The 24378-nt window shown below is 32.3% G+C and overlaps 1 protein-coding gene across 4 annotated transcripts in view; it reads left to right on the top strand.

Moving 5' to 3' along the window:
- LOC118682617 (GTPase-activating Rap/Ran-GAP domain-like protein 3) overlaps positions 1-24378 on the top strand; it is a 106429-nt gene that overhangs the window by 32623 nt on the left and 49428 nt on the right. For all 4 annotated transcript variants that reach the window (XM_070109549.1, XM_070109547.1, XM_036371869.2 and 1 more), the window contains one exon: positions 9538-9607. In XM_070109549.1, the coding sequence (XP_069965650.1) occupies positions 9538-9607 (70 nt within the window). The remainder of the gene's footprint in view (positions 1-9537; positions 9608-24378) is intronic.

The raw sequence follows: 24378 nt of genomic DNA, 5'->3' as shown, positions 1-24378 counted from the left end.
AAGACAGTATAAAACAAACAGGAAGTTTGAAATTCTTATATAAGTATTTTTGTTATATAAGATACGTAAGTAAGAGCCATGGAATATTTTGTTCCGATTTTATACAGACCTCACAAATTGACCAATCTGTTCGGTAGAAAAAAGCCATATGCACTAGGGTCCATAAAAAGTTTCAGTCCGATTTCGACAATTTTTGGGCCTCAGATGAAATAACAAATAGTGCCTTTACTATTTGTGAAATGTTTTAATCTCATAACTTAACATCATAATTGATGTTTAATTTATACACTGTAAAGAGAAAAAATCTGATTCAGTTTAAAAGTTTGTTAAATGGAAAGATGCGTGGTTGTTGTCCGATGTGTTTGGATAACCTCTTATATCAAATTTGGTTGAAATTGATTAAGTAGTGCCTCAGGTCTCTTCAAATCTGATTATTTATGTATATGTATATATAACTCCATATCTATCTCGATTAGTTTTAAGAGATACAAACAACCGTTAACTGAACAAAATTACTATACTCACTGTTGCAACATGTTGCGAAGGTATAAAAACACTATTTTTCCAATAGATGTCTTTAGTAATATGTATATCCCGTTTAATGAGTGCGAATGGGCTAACTTTCATAAAAACACTAAAACGATTTCTTGGACAGTTTTGTGATTGCTTTTCATGTCATTGCTTAAGCACGCGTCAAAGAAAATACGAAATATTTAATTTTTTATTTTCGATAAAGACGAAAACACAAGGCAGTGGACTAAAAAGTGCTTATGGACCTATTACTGTAACAGGCATTCCTGCGCAGTTTTGATTTTGTCGATTCGGTTATGGTAATTTTGATGTCAAATATGCACTGCTCTTTTAAAGAATTGTCAAAAATATTAACAAAATAATGGTTATCGTCGAGTCCGACTTTTGCCTCGATTGTGTGTGAAGAAACCTCATGGACCAAACTTTCAATTGCGAATCGTTTACGACAAAGTCAAGCGAAAACGGTCTTGGTCGAATTGCGGCGAAACAGTGCAAACAGTGGGTAAGTCTGGATTGGTCAGGAAGGTTTCACCACGTGTTTGGGGGGATATGCAGGGAATCATCTACTATGAGCTGCTGCCCTTTGGCCAAACTCTTGATTCGGACCTGTGCTGTCACCAACTAGAACGTCTGAAGTATGAAACCGCCCAAAAGCGGACAGTTCTGTCCAATAAGAGAGGAATTGCAGATTTCGTTTTACTATACCTTGTATAATTATTCGATCATTCTGGTAAAATCTAATGAAATTTACAATAGTGTCATATAGTAAATAGGCATTTTTTTAGTTCACTTTCGAGAATTTTCAAACTGTTATACTATGTTCGCAACGACACAAAATTCGTGTTTTCATAGACAAAAGAGGTTTTTACGCGAAAACTTGTGTTTTCATCCATACAAAATCTGTCAAACGAAAACACAGTTTTCGCTGAAAACCCCTTGAAAACTTATATTCCACTCATTATAATCGGTGCCTGCTCTAGTTTAATCGATATTATTAGAAGACATATTTTGCCAGCCCTAAAAGTCAGTTGACAATTTGTTTACATTCCATACGCCTAAACGTACCTTACAAGAAACTGCTGACTACATTTGCATTTTTAAATTCAGAACTATTCACTGATTGGAGAAAGACGTAGACACATTTTGATAAAAATTTTGAATTTTATTAAAGAAATAAAAATTATATAATCTACTCCGCAAAATAATTTTTCACTTCTGATAGCGTTTCAGTCATAACTGACAATTTTCAGCTATGACGAATTGCGGACCATGACTCAGAAAAAACAAAACAAACAAACAACAAGTAAGGAAAGACTAAGTTCGGATGTAACCGAACATTTTATACTCTCGCAAAGTTAAATGGTATATTCGTTTGAGACTTCTTTATATATTTTAATAATGAGAAGTAGGAACTGTTGCCTTAGTTATTTAATTTTCACTCACAGTGAAAATAATTAGAGCAATTTTTAAACTAAATTTACTCAAATTATGAGCAATCGTTCTTGTGCTTTTTGTATATGCTTATAATTGATTTTATATAGAATGCATTACAACTGTACCGAAAAGTATGAAAAGAAATCGTTTTTGGACAATGAATAACATTTTTTATTTATTATATCGATATTATTATACATGTTTAGCTTAAAAATAATACATATTAACAACTTTAAAAATTATATAATATTATTATATTAATTTGTATATAATATTTACAATATTAAACATAAATTTTTGTAGAGATTCTTATACATATATCCAAATTATATTTCTTTTTTCCTTATACTATTTAATTTCTATCATATATTTATACAATAATGTCATATATAATAACAAATTATATATATAATTTAAATTTTTTTAATTAGATTATTTACATATTCATATATAGGGACTTCCTGAAGTTCTACAATTAAATGTCTGACAGAGTAAGCTGATTTTCTGTAGAACAGAATACTAATATTGAAACATTTAAACAAAACCGCTTCTAAAACTTTGCGGCCTGAATAAATTTTCTTTACAGCCTTTGATTCTATAGAGCAAGCAATACTATGCTTTGCATATATTATAATGCCCCGTTTATTTCTGTTGCTTGTTTCCGTGCTATCTATCCTCAGCTCGTTAATTGGAGTAAATCCTGGTATATCAAAACTTTCGCAAGGATAACTCCAAGTTTCTACAAAACATAAAATATCTGAAGATAGAAACAGTGGCTTTATATCATTAATGTGAGCGTGAAGACTTTGAACATTATGGAATAAAATTTGATGTCCTGATGTTCGGGAAATCATAAAACTGAAACTTGTTGTCAAATCTTTATTTGTGTTCAATTCCCTCAGTTCCCTAAATACGGGATCCGATTCAGAAAATTTTTTAGGAGGAATAAAATTTCCTATAATGAATAGACCTTCTGCAGAAGTAGCTCGACTACAAGCGACATATATTGAAGCTCTAGGCATTTTGGGTCGAGTATGAACTACAACTTTATTATATGTGGCACCCTGACTTTTATGAATAGTTATTCCCTCAGCCGGAACAACTGGAAACTGATTTTTTCCAATTGAAATTTGTTCATTTCTTTTATATTGAAAATGAACTCATAAAATGGGAGATTTGTTTTTAGGTGGTGCATCAAATGTGTCAAATAGGTTCTTTGCTTAGGATGTAGACTTTGAACTAAAGAAAATAATTCCTCAACTGGAATTAAAGGGGGTAGTTTAATAAGTCTAATATTGCAATCAGATTCAGTGCCATTATCTGTTGAATCTTCGCCATGCAAGTCCAGCAAATTTATATTTGGGTTTATTTCTGGAAGTGCCAACACTCTGAACTCATTTTCCACAATAGTCTGCTCATTATGGCTTACAATGAGATCTTGCTGTTCATTCCGCCAAGGATAGTAAAGCATTAACATTTCGCGGAAATACTGAACTCTGGCCAAATCTGGGTAAAACCTTCTATACCGAATAATACAAGGTTTGGTACGTTTTTTCACAAAGCCCCTACCGTCTTTAAGAGGCATGACAACCCCGCTTTCTGGTAAATTATCGTCTTCCCTCTCTTCTTCTTCATGATCACTATCTTGTGCTCTTCTACTAGATTTAAAATATTTATACCTAGATGCAAAATCAGCTAATCAAAAAGTTTCTAACTGATCGGATCTTTGAACATAACGGTCTAAAATACCGGCTAGGTACTATCTTTACGATTAAATTAATTGTCTCTGGGCTGAGCTCGTAAGAGCGTAATTGCACTTTTAGTAGTTTTGAAGAGGATCTTTGGAAAGCTTAACTAGTTTGCAAAATACAATAGGTATGTGCTTCAAACTCTTTAGGGGGTGTGGCCTACATTTACAAACATTTTTAAACCATTCCTTACTATGATCCTCTATACCTAGGTTAAATTATCCTAACCTAATACCTTATCATCTGATATCAAAATATATGTATATAAATATATATTTATTATATTTATTATATAGTATATATATTATAAATATTTATCTCAATCGAACAATCGCTAGGTGCACAATACTATTATTCACAGTGCAACGTGTTGCGAATTTTATAAAAATACGGCCACGCAATACAAATCTATGTTCATCACTTGCATATTTAAAGCTCTTCATAGCACCCCAATAAAGCACAAAAATTAAAAGAAATATCAACAAATTGGAAAGACTCAAGTATAAGTTGAGGTAGAGGTGCGGGAAAATTGAAACAATGCCAAGTTGTAGTGAGAAATACATTTCCATAGAGAAGGAAGCAAAGTCAAGGTTGAGAAATTCACTTCAAATATCCACTTGCAGCAGCATGGTGAATAAAATATGTATTTCCGCTTTTTAAATCATTTTCCATTGGGGAAATGAGACCAAAAATGAAAGCCTCAAACTAGCTGATTGTTGAGGCAAATGCAACTGGGCTTATGGTGCATTCGTATAACTGGTATCTTTTGTACGAAGAAAATTGTTTAAATTTGCCTGCTTCAAACATAGAGAACCTCAAATATTTTCAACAGCAAATTAATTTACGGGAATTATGTTTGTATTAGTATCTATTTGGAGTATCTATGTTAAATTTTTTAAGATTTATATTCACTAATCCAATAATTGGCAGAGATAGTTGGGCAATTTCTTAACTTTCACAGTAAATCAAATTATCCTAAGTGAAACATTCTCAAAACTTTTGAAATTTCAAATTTTGTGTACACTAGATCCCAAGTGGAAGTTACAATATATAATAATTTTTATTACTGAGATAATTAGTATATATAATAATATATAATATAAATATAATAATTACCACATAAAATTATGTCTATCTTGACTTAAGCTGTCCCAAGAAAGTGTGGGGTTAACTAAACTTTAATATTTGTACAACATGCTGCTCAGATGAAGCGTATTCATTTATACTATAATAAAGTTTGTCTAATTTAAAAAAGATTTTTTCATGGTTTTAACAAAACCATAAACCATATGCGGTACTATCCACAAATGGTGGTATCGATTCGTTTTCACCAAATAGAGCTGCAAACATCATGACGAAAAATTCTAATTTGTACAATACCAACTTCGAAATATAGGATTTCCTCAAAATATAAAAGTTTCAACTTGAAAATGGGCGAAATGGAACTTCAACTTCAACTACACCTACTTCACGTGTAATACAATACTGACATACTAATAAATATATAAAGCACCAAAAAATATCGGTATACAATTTTTTAAAGATATGACATCTCTCATCTATATCGTCGAAATCACACAATAACCAACCGCTATTAATGTATGAAAACCTCAGTGTCTGTAGCAAACATTATATAGAAAATATCGGTCAATGGGAATACTTTCCTGATACTAATGTAGCCTGGCGCTAAGGATAGACGAAATCGATTCAGTACTATTTTTATTCCCTATATACATAATATAATGATTTTAAAACTTCATATTATATAAGATATATCAACAAAATTAAGGGAACATGTTTTCTTAAGTAGGTATAATGGTCACGAAATGTTTTGAAATCCTTAGATGAGTTACAGAGCCCCCATATAAAACACAAAAACGCTTTCGTAATTATACTCTGTCTACAAGTTTTTACAGAGTAAACTAGTTTGTTGTTTGTATCACGAATCGCATAAGGGAAGGTCAACTGTAATTTTGATTAATTTTAAAGGTGGGTTTGGTCCCGCCTATTATAGGTTTAATGGACATATCCCACAAACAATTAAAGCTATATCAATCAAATTTGCTCGAGACAAATCTTTTCGAAACCTCCTCCGACAGTGTGAAAACCGATGCTAACTTCGTCCTTCCACAATATAACGGTTACGCTGAAAACTACTAAAAGTGCGATAAATCACTAACCAAATATCTATTCTCGAATATGATTGTAATGAATTTTATAATCGTTTAACTCTAATGTGAGTACTAAAGTGATAAAAATTGTGGAAAGATAATTTTAGATGGAAAGAGGATAGGAATATATAAAAAAATATTCCTATTGAAACTTATCTAATAATAAACTGTTATAAAAAATGTTCTGTTGGAAACCTGGTTCATAGGCTCAGAACTAATACTAAATCGATTGCGCTTAGGTACTATTTTCATACAGTCCTCTGCACTTTATTGCACACAAAGGCGATTTGGCAATAAAACACACTAAACGAGCGTACCTTAAAAACTTTTCCATGATGTTACGTTATCCTCTATTCACTTAAATATACATATATTTTATGATCTTATGTCATACAATAACTCTCAAAGTATTCCATAAATAGATTTTATATTAATGCATTCATCATATAAGTAATTAGAGTTGAAGGAAATTTTGTTATAGCTAACCATTCTGATTTCTGCGTTGACGTCTTTGCCTCCTTCGTTGTCTTCTTCTACGCGCACGTCGGAGGGCTTGACGCTGCCTTCTTCTTGCCACACGTCTTCTTCTAGCAGCTTGTCTTCTTCGTCTTCTCCTTCTCGCAGCAGCATTATTGCTACTAGGACTTGTTGGTGAAGAAGCTGTTGCTGGGGCGGTGACAGATGGTGTTGTTGGGGCTGTTGGGGCTGTAACCGGTGTATTAGATCCTAACGTTCCTGTGGGGGATGTTGCGGGTTGAGCGTTACCCGAAAATCTGGTAGTGATGGTTACAACAAATACACCCACCAATAGGGATGGTAACACTTTCATATTTTATTCGCCTTTGGTTCAGCAGGTTGCGTTTTTGTTAGGCAGATTTCGACTGTGCCGTTAGTAACGTTTAGTATACCTTAAATAGTTAAGCTGATCTTACTTTCTTAAATTGCCTTAATATTTATTTTAAATGTTGGAAACATTGTAGCTAGAACTCATTTTTTTTTTAGTTTTAGCTTATTATGATTAGTGGTTCTTCCTAAAACTTGGCAAATATTTGAGCAATAACATTCCATGTTATGCAAACAAATGAGTTAAACTACTAAATAAACGAATGTTTTTAGTAATATATTATATTACACATATGAAAAAAGTACCAATTGTTTAAATACGCACTTACTTGATCTTCAAAACATACGATTCACATAAAATACAGACTGGGTAGTTATATAACATGTACAATAGTACTTTGTTCTAATGGGATGTAGTTACTATATACTAATTGAGTGAGAATATTTACCCGTCTATTGCCATATATTTCAATGTAATCAAATTTTATATCCGACTATGAAGTTTTAAGTCCCAGATATCGCATGTGTTAATCTCGGTGCTTATGACTGACTTTATACCGAAAATATCCAGTTATTATAATTAATATGAAAAAAAAAATGTATCTACTAAGAAAGAATTATAACACTATTGCGCATGCATCAGAAGATATGTTAGCGCAGGGTTGCATCACAAGTGCCACCCGTTTGTTTGAGCATCTAGTATGGTTTGTTCGATTCGCTGGAGGGTAACGCTTGGAGATCTTAAAAAAAGTAAGGTCAATATTGAATATACTATAGTTTAACACAAAAATGTGTAAAATTTGTTCACAAAAGTGTGTGGAAACATGTTCTCGAGTACAACCGAGTAATATCAAACGTGGATGTAAACACTCCAGTTCCTCTAGCCTTAATATGCCTGATACCGTGGTTTCAGACTTTCCACCTTATTTTTATCCATTTATATCGGGGAATATGAATAATAGCGCAGCGAAATTAAGTCGACAAGGTGTCTTAAACATAATGCGGTTAAGCGCTAAATATGTATGAAATTGGTCTAGACTCTGGTAGGTTGATTTTATATATGCTAAATATCTCGCAAATGCTGCAAAACCTAGTAAGGAAACTAAGTGAGTCTATGGCCTATAATATAAGTTAGTAATATACACCAAAGCTGTATGTAACCGAACATTTTATACTCTCGCAACTTACAAAGATCAAAGCCGGGAAAAATTGTTTTCGAAATTCAATAATATATCTGATAGGTTATCAGAAATTTTCAGTATAAAGTTCGCAATAGGAACAGGCGTCCACATATACGGTATCTGTGAGCTTGAATAGTTTTGTCCTACTTGTACAATTTTTGGTCAAAATGTGGCATACAAATACATTGATTGGTTCGTGATTTGTTCACTGGAAAGAACAAGATGAAATTGAAAATTCTGTTGTATGGAAAGTAGGCGTGGTTCTTGTATGATTTAATATAGGAATATCAAGAAAATATTATCAAATTTTATGTCTCAGGCGTATTTATGTATTAATTTATCGCAGTAGTAGTTTTTAACAAAGCTGTTAAATGGGAATGCCAAAAGAAATTGCCTTGTGCGAATTTGATAATTATAGCTTGAGTGGTTCTGGAGATATGTTTATTGAGCTTATTAGGGAGCAGGGCCACATCCACTTTTTAAAGGGTTTTATCCCAGACATGCCCCTGGTTTCATTAAGATATATCAATTTTTAATCAAGCTAGCGCTTGTACAGACGGTGACTTGGAATACAACTCGCCTCGTCATCCTGATCATTTTTGTATACACTCGCCAGAAAAATTATCCGTACACCTCGACATGAAAACAATAAACTGAGAAATTTGTGATCAAATAACTTATAATGTATAAAAATAGTATCCAAAAGTTGTATTCATTATTTTTACTACACTTTCCATAAGTTTGTTTTTTAGACATACACTTTAAAAAAAATTCGCAGAAATAAAACTAAACAAATTTACTTAAATTCAATAAATAACTCAATATCTATCTCGATTAGGTTAAGGTGATACAAACAACCATTAAGTGAACAAAACTATTATAAGCATTCCGAAAAAAAATATAAGAGTATAACAAGGGTTTTATAAGAGCAAGTATTAATGTCTGTTTTATTAAATCAGATATGTATGGTATATAATGTTGCAGTTTTCGACATTTTCTTTTAAGGATACATAAAATATTTAAAATAATATAAATAACTGAATATTCATTCAGTTTATATTTTTAGTATTAGGTGTGATGAGCATGATTTTAATCCATTAACTGTTTCGTCAAATAACAAATATTGAATTCTTGTAAACATAAAATATTTTCCACTCCTCTCTTTACTTACACATAAATAAAACTAAAGATTTTTTTATAATGTTTTGATTTTATGCCGCATATATCAATCATCCTGATATTACTATTATCTCGCCTATTTCACATACAACACAATTTTAAATAACATCAGCTTATTTTTCTTTATAAAAAATAAATCAAGCACCAATAGTGACACCCCTCGTGTAATAACGATCGAAATCGGACTATAACTTTTCAAGTCCACATGTAAGGAACTAGAAACTCAGTATCTACTTCTGACCTTGTATCGACAATATCAGTCAACCATAATTAAATTAAGTGGGTCTCTTCTAATAATAATAAAGTGCCCGAGTGTTAAAACTTGATAACATGGCTTCAGTACTCCTAACTCCCATATACCTAATCATGATGATTCTAGTATATTGCGGTTATTAGCAGCATTACACTTAAACGTGAAGTATTCTCATTGTAATATTTCTTTCATTTCAGCTCTTCGGCTACGGAATTAATATCAAGACGTGGGGTTTTTTCACGCCACCATTACGGTTCAGTTGACCAAGTAAGTTCTTATATTATACTTACGTATTTTTAAAAGTGTTATATATTACTCAGGGTGCTATTTATTAAAATCAATAAATAGGTAGCTACATATAGTTTTAATTTACCTTTGATTATAGGACTTAAAATTTTGTGCCATAAGAATATTACAATTAAGTTCTTAAGTCAAATTCAACCTTCGGTTCGAGCTTTAGGCGTTTCGAAATTTGATAAAGCTGAAAACTACGGGTAAGGCTTGAAATCCCCAATTTCAAAATCTCCAAAATCAAAATCCACACATAGCAGTAATAATATCCAATAGAGAAAATTTATGTTAAAGAGGCAGTTATACCCCCTATGACAATATTAGTTTTTCGCTTCGACTTCCTTTTAATTTTATATTGGAGATTTTTTGTTTGAGGATTGAATTTTTGGGAGTCCCTAAAAAAATTATGAACAAAAATGCTTAATAGGTGCTTAGTATTAGCGAACAAAACTACGAAAACATTAACTAATTGAAACATCTGTTCCCTCTGGATTATATACACGTATATTGAAGATGTCATTGTACACTAGTTGTGTATATGTGGTTTTAAATGTGTATACAAATCGATTTATATACCATATACATATATTGAGTCGATAACAACACTTTTATCCTTCTGTTTTGAAGAAATAACACATAAATAAAAACTTTATTACGTTAGGTTGAGGTTCTGAGATCTTTTAGAGTCAAAATCGTGCACTCTTTAATTATTTAGTAAACTTTTTCCGACTACGTTAAAAAAGAAAAGAAAAATAATAAACAACGTTTACTTCGGTTGCACTGAAGCTAACACTCACAAATACAAAGGATTTCTTACAAGAACTTGATTTCGATAGGTCAGTTTGAATAACAGTTATATGTTATGGTGCTCCGGTCTGAACTATGGCCTGAGTTATCCAAACAAGCACTTGATTCTGATCGTTCAGTTTGTATGCCAGCTATTTACCATAGTGGTCCGATACAGGTGGTCCCGACAAATGAGCAAGAGAGAAAAAGACGTGCGCAAAATTTCAGATCGATATCACAAAATCTGAAGGACTAGTTCGCGTATTTACAGACAGACGGACATGGCTGAATCGACTCAGCTTGTCTTGCTGATCATTTATATAAATATTTTATAAGATCTCCAATGTTTCCTTCTGGGTGTTAAAAACTTCGTGGCAAACTAAATATGCCCTGTTCAGGTTATAACAACAAATGTAGGTTTGATGCGCCTTTATTACAGTCAATTCGATATTAAAATTAATAAAATAAAAAATGTTAGTGTAATTTAGAACCTCAAGCGATTTAAATTTTCAACCGATGATCCTTCTAGCTATATTCCCCCTATTGTTTCTTCGATTTCCTCGGGATCCATTCCTACGATTTAGGTTGTTTCCTCTATTTACACTTCCACCCGCGATACTGGCTGCGATAGCGCCTGCGATGCCACCGATATTGCCTCCGCCATTACCTCCGCCATTGCCTCCGATATTGCCTCCGTTATTGCCATTATTTCTTCTTCTAATAACACGAACTCTACGACCATTGTTGGTGTTGTTATTACCTCCGTTAGCGCCCCGTCGTATAATTATTCTCCTTGGGCCGCGATTAGGACGTACAGGAGCGGCAATTGGATTCGTTAGGGTTGGGCTAGTAAGACTTATCGATTGAGAATCAACCACTATTAGTACAGCGGCTAGCAATACGGCTAATCGTAGAAGGAATTTCGCCATTATACGTCTTAACTAGTGGGCTTAACTTTTTGTAACAATGTTACTATACTTAATATAAAAGCAACAGTGCTATATATATCCGAATCACTTTAGTTGACCTTGAATTTGTTATTTACATGCAAATGGATTGTTACTGTGAAACAATTTTTATTTTTATTTCCACAACTGTTTTATATATAGTATACTAAATTCGCATATGTATGTCTAATTATCTTTTTTGGTGATTTAAATTAAGATAAATAATCCATTTAAAGTTAAGCAATTGTTTAAGTTAAATAATGTCTAAATTAGAGGTGCGAGACTTATTTATTACATACATGGTAGCACTTTGAAGCATTACAGTGTGTTTAAAAAAATAACAGTTTTTCTTTGCGCGATCAATTCGCGGGAAACTATTTTATCATTTCATACTCTTACAACTTGCAAGAATCAAAGCTGGGGAAATATTTTCAGATGTTGGCAAAACTTAATATTAAGAAAGCGAAAATTATGTTAAAATCATCGTCAAATAAGATATAGTTGACATAAACTAAATTAAAGGGGCTAAATTCAACATATTGAGTTGATGTGGAAAACGTCCAACAGAAGATCGCAATTGATGATATTAAGGTTATGAGATTAAACCCAAGGTGTAAACCAACTCCAATTATTTTCAGCGGTTTGTTAAGATATATAACGTAGTGTAATATTATTTCACATTTTATTTATTATATAAAGTATATTCAATATTATACTATCAGTTAATTTTGCTAGGATATCTTACATATTGGAACTGGAAGACTAAAATTCTTTTATAATTCTTATAGAATTAATTATATAAGGTACATGTGGGTTAAGGAATATTTTGACCAGATTTTATTCAGTTTTGGTTTTACGACATATCATAACCAGAAATACAGGCTCTCAGAATTTAATTAAGAGGCTTCACAGATTGACCAATATATAAGGTACAAAGTCAAGCGGATGTTTAAAAATCCGTATATTTAGTACCATATATGGGGACTAGAGGAAGTATTGCCCTGATTTTATAAATTTTAGGCAAGAGTATACATTGTTATTAGAAAAATATTTTTTCCGAGTTTCTTTAAGATTTCTTATGTATTGATGTATCGAATTCACCTATTTCCACTCAAGGGCATACTGTCATTACAAAAATGTTCTCTCCGAATTCCAATACTATCATATGAAATTTAAAAAAATGTTATGTGGGAAGTAATTGTAGTTGCCATCCGATTTTACGCATTTTCGCAGCATTTAATAAGCAAAAAAGTTTGGCCAATAGTTGCCCTGGCTACTACAATCTGCTGCACCAAATTACTGTTTTGTCTCTTACTTTAGTCCTAGTTATGGCACTTTATATGTTTTCAGTGAATAGCGTATTTTTGTGAGCGTGACAATGTTACAATTCCGCCCATCCGCAATACCAACTTCCCTTGCGCATCAGCAAACATGTGGATTGGTTTGTGCCATATTTTTAGTATATCGAGCATGTCGCATTTTTCTCGAAATAATACAAGTGTTTTCTAGTCAATATTACTGTCATTTTATATTAAGAATTATTTATCACTTTTTAGTTTGAAATGCTCTAAAAGCCCGTTTTTTAGTTTTTTAACTGTATTTATTTAAATTGACAAAATTTCGGCGTTGTGAAGAAACAAAGTTGAATTTTACTCATAGTTTGTTAAATGTAAAATTATATACAGAACAGGCAGAAAATAATTTTATGATGATCGAATCATTTGTCTTCGAGTTATCACTTCAGCTAATGCGAAAAATGTTGTGCTGATGAACACACTGAGGATAAACTAAAAGGAAATGGAGAACATTGAAAGTGGAATTGTTAGACTACCGTTTTAAAATTTAGAGAATTTGGTGCAATGTACACATAAATATCTTGTAATGAACAACTTAGTTCAGGTGCAGCGACGGGCTTAGGCTTGCTGCCGCCCTAGGACCCATTCGATGCGCCGCCCTTTTAGATACATGAATTTCATTAATTTCGATCCAATATTTTTATATTAAAATATCTTTATTTATCGAAATATAATTTTTTAAATTAAACTTATAAACGTGACTGATAAATAAATTATAAACTTTAAACAGATAAATAATAAATATTTTTTTTTAAATTTTTCAATTTGAAAATTTCCGTTTTCGATAACATCGTCATAATTAATTTCTTGGACTAGTTGAACTTCAATAGATAGTAATGCCAGAGCATTAAGTCTATCTTGGATCATGCTGGCTCGTCAAGAGGTTTTTACCCTTTTTAGAGTGGAGAAAGATCTTTCTCCTGAACAATTTGTCGTCGGAACACTTAAATAAATACGGAAAGCAATGTCCACATTTGGATAAACATCTCGAAGACTCCGTGAATGCAGTACATTGCATATTTTTTGTGCATAGCGTACATCTTCCGTATTTGCTAAGGAATCTTTGTTGGAATTCAAGTTTATTGGAAAAATTTTTCAATTTGTTTAAATCCTTTCTAAGATAAATCATCAAAAAAAACAAAAAAATTTCGTATGCACTTTTATGCCCGGCCAATTGTAAACTCGAAGTTCCTAGAATAGGGTAATAAACATTTGTGCGAACATTTTATTGTCCAGAAAAAGGTGTTCTTTCAACACCAAACAATGACACATTATGGATGCATGTGCTACATTGCTTAAGATGATTTTGGCCAAAAAATCAGCATCCATTTGTTGATGCTCAATAATCCATTCAACAAACTTTCTTTGCTGTGCATTGTCATTAGGCTTCATTTGTTATGATAATTGAATTTTGTAAACATGGAGACGCAGATCTTTAGTAAGTATATGCTGTAGAGAGAATCGAGGTTCCTGGATTGCCACTGACACTCTCACGCACTGTGTGTTTGGCGTCTCCAAGTTATCCTGTCTCCCTAAATTTTGCAATTAATCTCTTCACAGTTGACAAAGTTAAGCTTTCATTATTTTTGATACATTCTTTAATAATAGGTGGTAACACTTCAAGCTCTAAAGCTGTAATTTTTTGACTGCACACTTTTGTGTTTTTATTTTACAAAATTCTTCAAGTTTAATTGATTTTTTTTACTGATTTAGTTGCAATATAAGTATTAAATGTTCTTAGGTTTTGTGCATTATTAAAAAGTTGAAACTTTCGAATTTTTGGTGCCGAGTCTGCTTTTAGTTTCATTTTGTTTTGTTTTATTCTATTTTCTTTCTTTATTTATCTCATTTACTTATTTATTCACAGCTGTGTTGCGTGTAGCTTTTTATTTGTTACAGTGCTTCTAAAACTGCTCGCTATATTCCTTTTTCAAACTGTCTTGGTTTTAAACTTTAATAAAAAAAAATTGCTATTATTTTTGCGTTTGTTCTTAATTGAATTTATTATTATTAATATTTTATTAACACACTAATTTATTATATATCTATTAAATTTTGTTCTACTTACTCTTTTATTTGATTTTCATTCTTGTTGTTTATTATGTCTTGTAACTTCCCCAATTGTAACATTATAGGCGAGTCAGATCGCTACGTTTCATGCTGGCTTTGTGATGGGCTTGTCCATATTAAATGTGCTCGACTGACAGGTCGAATCTTAGATTCTATTCTCGACTGTAAGGGATTGCGTTGGTCCTGTTTAATTGTAGATCTATTAAAATCGATCTATTTAAAGTTTAGAGGGAGACACGCAATGGCTTTAACGAAATCGGTCGAGATCTTGTAACCCTCACTGAAAAATTTAGGCACTATGAAAAATTGTTCAAATCTTTTAAGTGCCTGAATGATTCTCACTCTAAACCTGCTCCTAAGCGTAAACGTCCTTGCGATGAACTAACACTTAGTTCTTCTGTACAGAAAAGAACGTCTCCTCCCAATGACCTAATAAATCTCTCTTCTCCTTGCCCTCAAGGTGATAAGCCGTGCTCCGGTCTGAACTATGGCCTGAGTTATCCATACAAGCACTTGATTCTGTTCGTTCAGTTTGTATGCCAGCTATTTACCATAGTGGTCCGATACAGGTGGTCCCGACAAATGAGCAAGAGAGAAAAAGACGTGCGCAAAATTTCAGATCGATATCACAAAATCTGAAGGACTAGTTCACGTATTTACAGACAGACGGACATGGCTGAATCGACTCAGCTTGTCTTGCTGATCATTTATATAAATATTTTATAAGATCTCCAATGTTTCCTTCTGGGTGTTAAAAACTTCGTGGCAAACTAAATATGCCCTGTTCAGGTTATAACAACAAATGTAGGTTTGATGCGCCTTTATTACAGTCAATTCGATATTAAAATTAATAAAATAAAAAATGTTAGTGTAATTTAGAACCTCAAGCGATTTAAATTTTCAACCGATGATCCTTCTAGCTATATTCCCCCTATTGTTTCTTCGATTTCCTCGGGATCCATTCCTACGATTTAGGTTGTTTCCTCTATTTACACTTCCACCCGCGATACTGGCTGCGATAGCGCCTGCGATGCCACCGATATTGCCTCCGCCATTACCTCCGCCATTGCCTCCGATATTGCCTCCGTTATTGCCATTATTTCTTCTTCTAATAACACGAACTCTACGACCATTGTTGGTGTTGTTATTACCTCCGTTAGCGCCCCGTCGTATAATTATTCTCCTTGGGCCGCGATTAGGACGTACAGGAGCGGCAATTGGATTCGTTAGGGTTGGGCTAGTAAGACTTATCGATTGAGAATCAACCACTATTAGTACAGCGGCTAGCAATACGGCTAATCGTAGAAGGAATTTCGCCATTATACGTCTTAACTAGTGGGCTTAACTTTTTGTAACAATGTTACTATACTTAATATAAAAGCAACAGTGCTATATATATCCGAATCACTTTAGTTGACCTTGAATTTGTTATTTACATGCAAATGGATTGTTACTGTGAAACAATTTTTATTTTTATTTCCACAACTGTTTTATATATAGTATACTAAATTCGCATATGTATGTCTAATTATCTTTTTTGGTGATTTAAATTAAGATAAATAATCCATTTAAAGTTAAGCAATTGTTTAAGTTAAATAATGTCTAAATTAGAGGTGCGAGACTTATTTATTACATACATGGTAGCACTTTGAAGCATTACAGTGTGTTTAAAAAAATAACAGTTTTTCTTTGCGCGATCAATTCGCGGGAAACTATTTTATCATTTCATACTCTTACAACTTGCAAGAATCAAAGCTGGGGAAATATTTTCAGATGTTGGCAAAACTTAATATTAAGAAAGCGAAAATTATGTTAAAATCATCGTCAAATAAGATATAGTTGACATAAACTAAATTAAAGGGGCTAAATTCAACATATTGAGTTGATGTGGAAAACGTCCAACAGAAGATCGCAATTGATGATATTAAGGTTATGAGATTAAACCCAAGGTGTAAACCAACTCCAATTATTTTCAGCGGTTTGTTAAGATATATAACGTAGTGTAATATTATTTCACATTTTATTTATTATATAAAGTATATTCAATATTATACTATCAGTTAATTTTGCTAGGATATCTTACATATTGGAACTGGAAGACTAAAATTCTTTTATAATTCTTATAGAATTAATTATATAAGGTACATGTGGGTTAAGGAATATTTTGACCCGATTTTATTCAGTTTTGGTTTTACGACATATCATAACCAGAAATACAGGCTCTCAGAATTTAATTAAGAGGCTTCACAGATTGACCAATATATAAGGTACAAAGTCAAGCGGATGTTTAAAAATCCGTATATTTAGTACCATATATGGGGACTAGAGGAAGTATTGCCCTGATTTTATAAATTTTAGGCAAGAGTATACATTGTTATTAGAAAAATATTTTTTCCGAGTTTCTTTAAGATTTCTTATGTATTGATGTATCGAATTCACCTATTTCCACTCAAGGGCATACTGTCATTACAAAAATGTTCTCTCCGAATTCCAATACTATCATATGAAATTTAAAAAAATGTTATGTGGGAAGTAATTGTAGTTGCCATCCGATTTTACGCATTTTCGCAGCATTTAATAAGCAAAAAAGTTTGGCCAATAGTTGCCCTGGCTACTACAATCTGCTGCACCAAATTACTGTTTTGTCTCTTACTTTAGTCCTAGTTATGGCACTTTATATGTTTTCAGTGAATAGCGTATTTTTGTGAGCGTGACAATGTTACAATTCCGCCCATCCGCAATACCAACTTCCCTTGCGCATCAGCAAACATGTGGATTGGTTTGTGCCATATTTTTAGTATATCGAGCATGTCGCATTTTTCTCGAAATAATACAAGTGTTTTCTAGTCAATATTACTGTCATTTTATATTAAGAATTATTTATCACTTTTTAGTTTGAAATGCTCTAAAAGCCCGTTTTTTAGTTTTTTAACTGTATTTATTTAAATTGACAAAATGTCGGCGTTGTGAAGAAACAAAGTTGAATTTTACTCATAGTTTGTTAAATGTAAAATTATATACAGAACAGGCAGAAAATAATTTTATGATGATCGAATCATTTGTCTTCGAGTTATCACTGCAGCTAATGCGAAAAATGTTGTGCTGATGAACACACTGAGGATAAACTAAAAGGAAATGGAGAACATTGAAAGTGGAATTGTTAGACTACCGTTTTAAAATTTAGAGAATTTGGTGCAATGTACACATAAATATCTTGTAATGAACAACTTAGTTCAGGTGCAGCCAGCGACGGGCTTAGGCTTGCTGCCGCCCTAGGACCCATTCGATGCGCCGCCCTTTTAGATACATGAATTTCATTAATTTCGATCCAATATTTTTATATTAAAATATCTTTATTTATCGAAATATAATTTTTTAAATTAAACTTATAAACGTGACTGATAAATAAATTATAAACTTTAAACAGATAAATAATAAATATTTTTTTTTAAATTATTCAATTTGAAAATTTCCGTTTTCGATAACATCGTCATAATTAATTTCTTGGACTAGTTGAACTTCAATAGATAGTAATGCCAGAGCATTAAGTCTATCTTGGATCATGCTGGCTCGTCAAGAGGTTTTTACCCTTTTTAGAGTGGAGAAAGATCTTTCTCCTGAACAATTTGTCGTCGGAACACTTAAATAAATACGGAAAGCAATGTCCACATTTGGATAAACATCTCGAAGACTCCGTGAATGCAGTACATTGCATATTTTTTGTGCATAGCGTACATCTTCCGTATTTGCTAAGGAATCTTTGTTGGAATTCAAGTTTATTGGAAAAATTTTTCAATTTGTTTAAATCCTTTCTAAGATAAATCATCAAAAAAAACAAAAAAATTTCGTATGCACTTTTATGCCCGGCCAATTGTAAACTCGAAGTTCCTAGAATAGGGTAATAAACATTTGTGCGAACATTTTATTGTCCAGAAAAAGGTGTTCTTTCAACACCAAACAATGACACATTATGGATGCATGTGCTACATTGCTTAAGATGATTTTGGCCAAAAAATCAGCATCCATTTGTTGATGCTCAATAATCCATTCAACAAACTTTCTTTGCTGTGCATTGTCATTAGGCTTCATTTGTTATGATAATTGAATTTTGTAAACATGGAGACGCAGATCTTTAGTAAGTATATGCTGTAGAGAGAATCGAGGTTCCTGGATTGCCACTGACACTCTCACGCACTGTGTGTTTGGCGTCTCCAAGTTATCCTGTCTCCCTAAATTTTGCAATTAATCTCTTCACAGTTGACAAAGTTAAGCTTTCATTATTTTTGATACATTCTTTAATAATAGGTGGTAACACTTCAAGCTCTAAAGCTGTAATTTTTTGACTGCACACTTTTGTGTTTTTATTTTACAAAATTCTTCAAGTTTAATTGATTTTTTTTACTGATTTAGTTGCAATATAAGTATTAAATGTTCTTAGGTTTTGTGCATTATTAAAAAGTTGAAACTTTCGAATTTTTGGTGCCGAGTCTGCTTTTAGTTTCATTTTGTTTTGTTTTATTCTATTTTCTTTCTTTATTTATCTCATTTACTTATTTATTCACAGCTGTGTTGCGTGTAGCTTTTTATTTGTTACAGTGCTTCTAAAACTGTTCGCTATATTCCTTTTTCAAACTGTCTTGGTTTTAAACTTTGATAAAAAAATTGCTATTATTTTTGCGTTTGTTCTTAATTGAATTTATTATTATTAATATTTTATTAACACACTAATTTATTATATATCTATTAAATTTTGTTCTACTTACTCTTTTATTTGATTTTCATTCTTGTTGTTTATTATGTCTTGTAACTTCCCCAATTGTAACATTATAGGCGAGTCAGATCGCTACGTTTCATGCTGGCTTTGTGATGGGCTTGTCCATATTAAATGTGCTGGACTGACAGGTCGAATCTTAGATTCTATTCTCGACTGTAAGGGATTGCGTTGGTCCTGTTTAAATCTATTTAAAGTTTATTGGGAGACTCGGAATGGCTTTAACGAAATCGGTCGCGATCTTGTAACCCTCACTGAAAAATTTAGGCACTATGAAAAATTGTTCAAATCTTTTAAGTGCCTGAATGATTCTCACTCTAAACCTGCTCCTAAGCGTAAACGTCCTTGCGATGAACTAACACTTAGTTCTTCTGTACAGAAAAGAACGTCTCCTCCCAATGACCTAATAAATCTCTCTTCTCCTTGCCCTCAAGGTGATAAGCCGTCAACTTCCAAAAAGCTCAATTCCCCAAAATCTCTATCTAATAGTAATAAGTGTCTCTCAATTCTAAAGGCTCTCGGTAATAACTTAGTAGCATCAGTTAATAATTTGATAGTTATTCCACCTAAAAGTCTTTATTTATTTCTAGACTTGCCAAAGATACCTTGGTGGAGGACATTAAGTCTTACATTTCGTCACGTTTAAAAATCGATGATATCAATATCCGTAAATTTAACTTCAATTATGATAGAAGTATATCATCGCTTAAAATGGACGTATCTCTTGAAGTCATACGGAAAATATTGTTAAATTACCAAAAGCAACCACCGATATAAAAAAACTGATTGGTAGAAATTCGCTAAGCATTTATTATCAAAATGTTAGAGGTCTTAATACAATATTAACCGACTTGTATTTAAACAGTTCCAATTTTAATTTCCATATAATTGGATTTACAGAAACATGGTTTACACCTCTTATTTTTGATAATGAGATTTTAAACAGCGAATTTCAAATATTTAGATGTGATCGACTTAACAGAATCGGTGGAGGTGTTCTATTTGCCGTGCATTCCTCTATCCCATCTGAAAATGTTCTTGATTCAGGGACCGACTCATTTGAATTTAAATGTATTAGAGTATACGTTAATAGTTGCTTTATTTATTTAACCCTATCTTATATACCACCCCATTCGGACTTATCTGTATATATGCAGCATGTTTCTTTAATAAATAGTGCTAGCTCGATGGCAAATAATGCAGATTCAATAATCGTTTTAGGAGATTTCAATTTACCGTGTGCTTCGTGGAAAGCTTTCGATGACTATATCGTGTCGATTTGCAATCAGTCATGTTTTAATGAGTTTTTCGAAAAAAATTCCGAGTTAGGTCTGAACCAAATTAATTTGATTCCGAATAAATTTGGTAAATGCTTAGATTTAGTATACGTTGATACCTCTTCACAATGTTCCATTATTCAGAGTAATCCTCTTGTTCTACCAGAGGATTCATATCATCCTGCGTTGGAAATACCTGTCGAAATCTCAGGCAATGTACGGGATAATAATCATCAAACTTCGTGCTTTTGTACTCGGTTTAACTTTGAAAAAGCTAATTTTAAAAAGCTAAATACAGAACTTTCTACAATAACATGGCCTAATTATAATGGTGACATTGAATTGAGTGTGTCTCATTTTAATAACATTATTACGAAATGATTTGAAAAATATGTTCCTATAGTAATTGTTGATAAAAGTAAAAGTATAAGTCCGTGGTTTTCGAAAGAGTTATATAAATTGAAAAGAAGAACTCGAGCCTTTAAACATTTTAAAAAAACCGGTTCACTTGTCGACTATTCTAAATATTCTCTATTGCGCCGACAATATTTTGACCTAAACAAAAAATGTTATAATAATTATTTAAATAAAGTAAAAAAGAATATTGTACCTAAACTTTTTGAAGCTATTATCACTGACCATATAACCTTTTCGATTTATCCGTTAATTTCCTTATCTCAGCATGGATTCCGTAAAGGGAATATACTATACTATAACAAACTTACTTGAATTTGTAAACCATGTATCATTGGGTTTTAGGAAACATAAGCATACGGATGTTATATACACAGACTTTAGAAAAAATTTCGATAAAGTAAATCTCTCGATTCTCATACATAAACTTGATCTGCTGGGCTTTTAGCCACGATTCCTTCAATGGGTATCTTCCTATCTTTATAATAGAACACAACGAGTGATATTTGAGGATACACCTTCAGATGCAATTAATGTTTCTTCAGGTGTTCCGCAAGGTAGTCATCTTGGCCCGATTCTGTTCTTGTTGTTTATTAACGATATCTCTTCAGTAATAGAATTCTCAAAAATTTTATTATACGCTGACGACGTAAAGCTTTTTAAATCATACACTTCAACTGAAGAAACGTGTCTGTTGCAAACAGACTTAAACAATTTGGTTGCATGGTGTGATAGAAATGATTTGCCATTGAATCTCAATATATGTAAGATGATGTGCTTTTCCCGTAGATCTGTGCACCCCTCTTCTTATGTAATAAAACACCATATTCTAGAGCAAGTTTTTACCTATGTTGATTTGGGAGTTAACATTCTGACAAGTTAGAGTTGGTTCAAAAACAATTTTTACTTTTCGCCTTAGCGCATTTCCGATGGGATTCTGTGGAAAGTCTACCTCCATACACTAGTCGTTTAAAACTTATTAATCTACCTACACTTTCTAGTCGTAGGGAAATGCTTGGCATAATATTCTTAGTGAAAATCTTGAATGGAACAGTTATGCGGATTGCGCCCCTTGCGTCGGTTGGGCGGGAAGAGGGTAATCGTTGGGTTATTATTATAGTGAAGACACGTTGTTATATACAAATATTTTCTCAATATGTGTAAACTAATCGTTAAAAAAATTTTCGGGCTCGTGATATTCCCCCATAAAAAGGTTATGTTAAAAAATATTAGAAGTGCTATAACTGTTTAACGTAACACATGTAACAGTAAGGATAACAGAGCAATCTTGCATTTGAATCTTTTCAAACACTTAATAAAAGGCGTAGCACGGATATGAGTATGGGGACTTTCGGCTTACGGCTGAGTTTATGCCGAAAATATCAGACGACGAATTAGAATTATCTAACAAACTAAGTGGACTTTGTTTTCTGAAAGCGATGTGGTCAGGTCTAACAATAGCTAAAGATATTCAGTAATTCCTCCAGTTGTCACAAAATGCTGTAGAATGTAATATCTTTAAACACCGATCACTTATTTACACAGTAATATAACTAAACCAGGTAGATATAGAGTTATATATACATATCAAAATTTCAGATGTCATTGTGTCCACCCGCATGCTCCGAGAAGTTGTTTTGCAGACTTGCGAGCTTCTATACGCTCACAGAATGCCGTTAATCGAAAATTTATAAAGGCTATAACTAAGTCAGAATTCATTTACTTAAAGCGGGCGTTAATTTCAGTTTAATGGTAGAAGTAAATGCAATCAATTCAAGCTCGGTATTTTATTCAAACTAAATGCAATGATTTCTGCCCCCCGGTTAATGTTCTCAAAATATACCCTATATAAAAAAATGTTGTACCTTTAGTAGAAATTATAATGAATATATCTTAATAAAAGATATCTCACTAAAATGAATCAAGAATATTGCGATTCGGTTGCGCCTAATTTTTGATATATAATATTATTCTACTCAAAGGCCATTGGCGAAAAATGAGATTAAACGAGCGTATTTATAAAACTTTTTTAGGACGGTTTGTTACCTCAAAGATATTCAAATATATCCTTTTATTACCTTTCTTATGTCATGCAATAGGACTTTCAATGAATTTCAAAGTATTGTAATAAAATTGTAATATTTATTTATTCATAATATATATAAGTAATTACAATTCATGAACATTTTGTTATAGTTAGCCACCCTGATTTGTTTGCTGTCTTCTGCGTTGACGTCTTTGCATACTTTGTGTACGCTGGGAGACCAATAGGGATGGTAGCACTTTCATATTTTATTCGCCTTTGGTAAAAGCTCGGCAGGTTGCCTTGTTGTTGAGCAGATTTCAACTGTGTTGTTAGTAAGGTTCAGTGCTTCAGCCTTAAATAGTTAAGCTGATCATACTTTCCTAAATGATTTTAATATTTGTTTCAATTCTTGTAAAATATTTTAGTTAGGATTATTGTGTTTATTTATTGTAAATTATTATAATGTAAATTATTAAGAACCTCTACTTCCTAAAACTTGACAAATATTTGAAAAATATCATTTTATTTTATGCAAGCAATTGAAGTAAATAGACTAAGTAAAAGCATGGTTTTAGTAATTTTTTACACATATAAAAAAAGGAACCAATTGTTTAAACACGCACTTACTTAGTATTCATGTGATTCACAATAAATGCAGACTGGGTTGTTATATAACATGTTCTAATGGAATGTATTTATACAGATGCAAATTACCTCAGTATATTTACACCTCTATATTTGTTAAATGTAAATAGTTTTATATCAGACTATGATTTTTTAATCCCCAAATATCGAATATAGCTGACTTCTGACAAAAAATTTCGGCATCAGAGACTTCTGCTTTTGATAATTGGTGGGCATCTGAATAGTTTCCAGAGAACATCCTTCAGTTCCTTTGTAGTACGATTCAGTAGTGTAAATCACGTAAATATCAACCTTAGCTCCCATATACCTAATATTAGACCTAACATAAAAATATTAAACTTTCGGTTAGCTTTATACCATATATGTATGAACTATTTATCGGTCAATGTGTAAGATATATGTATTACCAGAATTAAGTTTAATATTGGATATGATATAGTCTATCACACAAACTGA

This window comes from Bactrocera oleae, chromosome 5 (genome assembly GCF_042242935.1).
Source record: "Bactrocera oleae isolate idBacOlea1 chromosome 5, idBacOlea1, whole genome shotgun sequence".
Classification (NCBI taxonomy): Eukaryota; Metazoa; Arthropoda; class Insecta; order Diptera; family Tephritidae; genus Bactrocera; species Bactrocera oleae.
Note: the sequence above shows the minus strand (reverse complement) of the source record. Positions and strands in the feature narration are given on the sequence as shown.